Source organism: Hyaena hyaena, unplaced genomic scaffold (assembly GCF_003009895.1).
Source record: "Hyaena hyaena isolate Hyena2069 unplaced genomic scaffold, ASM300989v1 scaffold_19, whole genome shotgun sequence".
Lineage (NCBI taxonomy): Eukaryota > Metazoa > Chordata > Mammalia > Carnivora > Hyaenidae > Hyaena > Hyaena hyaena.
The window spans coordinates 6,611,634-6,617,608 of NW_024080651.1; the positions used below are offsets into that span (position 1 = coordinate 6,611,634).

Genomic DNA, 5,975 nt, shown 5'->3' on the forward strand with positions numbered 1-5,975 from the left:
CCCACACACACATATTTTTAATGTGGGAAACAAATACTAAACCAATGTCATAGGTCTACATGATCTTAATATTTTGCTGAAAAGAATTTATGTGCTTTTACTGACCATAGTTAGTTGAATTCTAAAGAGGGTAGGAAGACAGGCACAGGCTGGTGAGGTCCAAAGGCTCCAGCTCATCTGCAGGGTGATCTCGCCTCTAGTACTGGGGATCTGACTTGTGCAGAGTGAAGCCCTATCTCAGTGCAGCCAAAAGTCAGGGATGGAGACTGTGGACCCACTGGATCCACTGGTGAGGAGTGCTCCAGTATGGAGCCCTGGCAGAGTTAGCAGTGGGGACCCCTGAAAAGCACTCTTCCTCTAGTGGCACTATCAGCAACTTAGTATATTCCAAACCCTGAGGATGCACCCTGTGTTGACCAATTAAACAGTCACAGAAGTAAGTGAGGAGGTAACAGGTGTACCAGACACAAGTGCCAAAGGGAGGAAAGATAAATGGTGCCATACTCCTGAGGCAGAACCTCATCCAGTTTCATGTTTGCACATCATGGATGCTATACCTTCTTGTTTTATCAGTAACTGCAGATCCCCAAGGTTTAAATGGAGAATAAGCTTAACGTAGCACAGAGGACACCAGATGGCTGACCTTAAGATTCTGTTTATTTCTCACCATTTCTTTACAACCATCCACGCAGGGATAACTCCCACATCTACCTCCCAAACTTGAATCTCCCTCTAGAAATTCAGATTCATATTTCTAATGCTCTAAATGCATCCAAAGATCCTATTAACTTCCGGACAACATCCCCTGTCCCCGAATCATCTTTCCTTTCCCTGCTCACTCTGGGCAGGTGTCTCAAACTATGGCTTCTGTGTTCCTTCAAGTTACACTTATGCCTGGGCTTCAGTGTCCAAGTGCCCAGAATGAGGCCTATGGTAGGTGTATCCAGCTAGACAGGCATATAACAGGGGCACAGAATGGGCTCTGGGTCATAGAATGTCCTATCACCACAGTGAGGACAGGGGTTGGCGCTGAACCAGACCATGCTGGGCCGCCCCAACTCCTGCAGCATCTGCTTCAGCCTGGCATGCAGATGGGCAAGCCTGCCCAGGTGGAGGGTGCCACGGATGTCCTCATAACTCTCCAGGGGGGCAGGGTACAGCACATGACTCAGCTTGGTCAGCCCAATGGTGTGGCGAAGCAGGTCCTCCAGGACAGCCATGGAGATGGGATTTCCACAGAAACTGAAAGTCATGAGCTGCGAGCAGTGGCTCAGGGAAGGCAAGATGGCACTGAACTGAGAGTCCATGATCCCACACTCATCTAAGTCCAGGTCCTGGAGGGTGGCAGAGGCTCTCTCTATCAGAACTTGGAGGGGCCCAGCGCTCATATCGGTCAGGGTGACCCCACTGAGACCCAGGTCCTTCAGTTGACTGACATTCAGGTGCTGGGACAGATGTGTCAAGTCTGATTCCGAAAGCAGGCAGTTAGTTATTGACAGGGTCTCCAAGGGGGTCTTCAGGCAGCTGGGGAGAGACAGAGCAGTTAGTCCTAGAGGATGGAGGTGGCAGACAGACGGACGTGGGGATTACCCAAGCCTCGAGAGAAGAGGCCCACTCCACCAAAATCCAATGTGTTACACGATGGTCAAGCCCCAGATGCCGAGTGGTGAAAAAAGTCAATCCACAGTTCAGTGGAGTCCTTTCTCCATCACTTATGTGCTGGGTGACTTGTTTAAGTGAATGAAACCTCAAACATCCCCTTTGCTGTCAAGTGGAGCACAGCATACCCTTCAGAGGTGCTGTGAACCTGGATCAATGTAACAATGAGAGGCACTCAAAACGGGAGCCTGGCCCAATGTCTCAAATAAGGAAGGGAACCACTGAAGCCTAGTACTGGGCCACAGAACTAGAAGTGTTTTCAACTCAGGCTTCCTTCTGGCCGCTGCTCGGACCCCAGTCACTGGTACCCATTTCTGTGAGGCGAATGCGGGATGTGTGTAAAAGGCTAACCTGGGCAAGGTCTAGCAGTGTGCAGCCTGGGGGGTATAACTTGGCACAGTTCCTCCTTCCTGCTCCCTCACACTCAGGCCCCAAATCAGGCAGCTCCTCTATACTGCCTTACATGGAACCCCAAGCAACCTTTTACTGACAGGAAATCAGAGGCAGGTTTGGAGGAAAGGCTTGCGTTGTTGAAGCTACGGAGTACAGAGCTTGTGATCTGAAACCTCACATCAGGATACGCTTTCCCTTCATCAATTCCCTCAAGTTTAGTGATTTTTTAAAATTTATTTTTGACCATCATAACTTAGCCATCATTTTCTCAGAAAGAATTCTCAAAGCCACACACACCTGCCCCAAAGCCTCCCATATATAGAGATTCCTAACAAGGAGTCCCTTCAAATAGTGTATATTCTAGTTCATACCTCCAATCTTTATCTGAGAAGTTTTGTGACATGTGTGGGGACATCATGACTGTGTGTGGACCCTTGTGACTCATGCAGTCTGGCACTGTCAAATGGTGGGCCCACGGCAGATGTCCCTTATTGTTTACTGGAATGAAAAAAGGGCTTATGCCTGTCTGCCAAGAAACCTCACCATCCCTCACCTGAGCACTTGGTCCAGGTGGTCTTCAAGGAAGGAGATAGAGTCCAAATAGAGCTCCTCAAGGTAGTGCAGCCTGAGGAACTGAGAGGTGAATTGGCTGACACACTGTTCCTCCTTCGTCGGGGTGGTGTGGGAAGACATGTGGATGTGGGAGAGGAGGAGCCGGCGCAGGTTGCCCATCTGACCCAGGTGAGGTGCAAACTTCCCCAGGGTGGACAATTTCCAGGTACAATTCACTTCTAAATCCTGGATAGAGTCCAGCTGCACCATCTTCAGGATCTTCTTAATGTTCTGCATCGGCATTTCGAAAATCTTCAGCTTCTTACAGCACAGGTGTAGCAGACCTTTCCCCTGCTTGACTTTCTGGATGAGGTAGGCGAGAGACTCATCAGGGGTGCCTTCCTTGAGGCAAAGATCTATGAGCACCTCCACAGGAGCCAAGGTCTGCTTGGGCCCTGGCCTGCAACTATCCATTTTTTGCCTCTTCTTCATGGGCTGGGCCACCTCTGGCTCCAACAGGGAGTATATACTGGCCCTGGTCCCAGACCACACGGTCCAGAAGTCCTGATGAGCATTCTTCCGTAAATCCAGCACCTGCAGTTTCCACCTCCTGCAGGGAAGATAGGAGACAGACTAAGAAGCTTTCAGATCAACAGGGAATAAGACCATGAGTCTCAGAATCTAGGCAAGGCCCAGACACCTAACCTGCACTTATACTCCATACCCTGTATGTCAGTGGCTCCTTGTGCCACTGCGATCCTTCCTGGTCCCCACCTGTAGTACCTTTAAGTGCCACCAGGAAGGGTTGGGCATGTTTCTTTGGTCACCTCTGCATCTCAATCAAGCTTTACAAGTCCAATCTGTTCCTTAAAGTGACCCCAGCGATGGCCCAAGACTGCTCTGAGATTCCTTACTGGCACCAGTGGAAGCCTCTGGCCCACCCTGTGGCCCTGTACTCTACCTTACCCCAAGCAAGAGCTGGGACCCTAAGGCCCTCTCAAGCTATGGGATCATCCTCACCTGGGGCGGGGCTCCTGGGCAAGCAGGACATCGAGTCCATCCAGTGCAGCTTGAAAGGTCTCCTGGTAAGGCTTCTGGTCCTTCATCAGGGCCCCCAGAGGAAGGCAGGCGAAGGGCCAGGCCTGCACCATCGCCTTCAGGGTCTCCCTGTACCTCCCAGTGAAGGCCGCTGTGAACAGTGGCGGGAAGAGCTCCATGGGCAGCACCTTCAGAGCAGCAATGGCCAAGGCCTGGTCCTTCAGCAGGCTCTGACCTGCCAGATCCACGAGTCTGGGTGGGGCCGGGAGGCTCATCCTGATGAATCTGCTCCGAAAAGAATCCTAGCCAAACATCCAGGGAACAAGGTTGAGAATGAGCAACCCCATTATCCTTCCATCCTTGAGAGGAATGAGTTCAAAGCCAAAATCACTATTCTGACAATAGTTGGGGAGTCCTCAGTTTACCCCAATTCCATTCTCTGCTAGGTGGCCACAAAGCCACAGCTCTGCCCTGCTGGAGCCAGAATGAGCATCTCACCACACCCTAATGGAGGAGCAAGATGACCACTGGCCCCAACCCATACCCAGCTACTGCTGCATTTAATTCTAGCCCCACTGCAAAGGTAGTATGGAGGACCCTGAAAGCTGACCTCATCCTTTTTAGGGAAAAGTTGCTGTTTATAACCTGAGAAATGAAAATAGAGAGGAATAAGGAATGTTATGTGGCCCAGGCATGACACCTTCCTCAGCTCTAACAATCAACCCAGATGGGAAAGATTAAAGAACATCCATCCAGTCAGTGCCATTATGTCATTTATAAATTTTCAACTGTAAAAGTGGCGTAACAATGTTCTATAGCATGTGGAAGTTGGAGATGAAAAATATATACAATATTCCCCAATTTTATTACATCTCTCCTACTTATTTGTATAATTGTATAATACAATTGTAAAATACAAATAAGTATTTTGTATTTTATACAATTATAATACAAATTGTATTATACAATTATACAAATGTATAATTTGTATATTGTGTATTTTGTATTGATAATTACCATTTTGTTTAGGGGAACACAGAGCTTACATTCAGAACAAAGCCTCCACTTTGAAAAATACTCAGTGGAATACTTTTCAAGCTTTTAGTTTATTTTTCTAAAAATAAAAAAGCTTTAACTAGTATAATCACAAAACAGTAAATTTTATGAACTATAATTGCCAAATACAAACTAAATATTTAAAACACCATCAAAAAATTATCATCAAAAAACTAACTATATGTCTTTCATTAAAAAAATAAAACAAAGCTATTTGGTTAAGAAATATCGTAAATGTGTGTCAAATGGCATACAGACACCAAAGCAGAAATCAAAAGGTTTGAGATTAAGGCAAAACTGTGTTCAGAGGCAAAGCAAAGCCTCCTCATTCACATGGCATGGCTGAGGGCAGTATGATGGCAGTGTCCCAAGTCTGAGGCTGCTGCCTCACCAGAACGAGGTATGGTATAGGGGACTGTCCACTGAGACTTCAGGCAGGGACTCCATTGCTCCAGGCCTCTGGGTGTCTCTCCACTGGCTCTTCAGAAGCAATATTATAGGCCTTTCTGGCCTCACCTCCCTTTTCAGATCCTAGCTGAAATTTCAATTTCCAACTGAAAGCACAATCTTATCACTGGATCTCCATCTGGTTAATCCAGATTGGGGTTTTGACTTTCTCTATACAACTGACTGAATCATATGCCCCATTCATGAAAGAAAAAGAAAAGAAAACCAACCTGGAGGTACAGTTGGGGGAGTTTTGGCCACATCAGAATATCTCAAATGTTCAAGTTAAGACAGCTTTATGCAGACAGTGGTGTTATCCCAAAAGAAAAAGAAGTAAAATAAAATTCTAGAATATCACAGATTCACTTATACTTTATATTACCTTAAACTACAAACTTTGTGTCTATTCACAGAGAAAGTGGTACAACTGAAGCATTATTGGTCTTTCCAGATTTTGATGATCAAGACTTCCCTGAATGAGGTCAGGTCAAAATTACAACTAGGAGTTGGCCAATTTAAGGGAGGGGCTGGGTGTTTGGTATCGGCAACCAAAAGAGAGACAGGACTAGTCCAATGCTGACAGCCACTGAGAGGTGAGAGCTGTGGGCTCTTCTTTCGGGTCTTAGAGGCAGGAAGAGAAATAAGTGTGACCTAAAATGCATGTATCCTTGTCATCAAGGAGCTGCCACCAGAGGACTTTCTCTTGAGGCTCAGGTATCCTCTTCCTGATCCTGACTTTCCAAAGGCCGATCAGGTCTAGGCATTTCACAGGGGCCTCAGCCCCAAATGTAATCTCCAAAGGCCCCTTCCCAGGTATATATTGGCAACTG

At 47.1% G+C, this 5,975-nt stretch overlaps 1 protein-coding gene across 1 annotated transcript; it reads right to left on the minus strand.

The window, feature by feature from the left end:
* Positions 1–639: 639 nt before the first annotated feature.
* Positions 640–5,417, minus strand: PRAME (PRAME nuclear receptor transcriptional regulator). Its single transcript, XM_039225887.1, has 4 exons — positions 5,376–5,417; positions 3,625–3,944; positions 2,606–3,214; positions 640–1,524 (listed from the first exon to the last, which is right to left on the minus strand). The coding sequence occupies exons 1-4, from the start codon at positions 5,406–5,408 to the stop codon at positions 948–950; spliced, it is 1,539 nt and encodes a 512-aa protein (XP_039081818.1). The 5' UTR covers positions 5,409–5,417; the 3' UTR covers positions 640–947.
* Between the last annotated feature and the right edge of the window lie 558 nt (positions 5,418–5,975).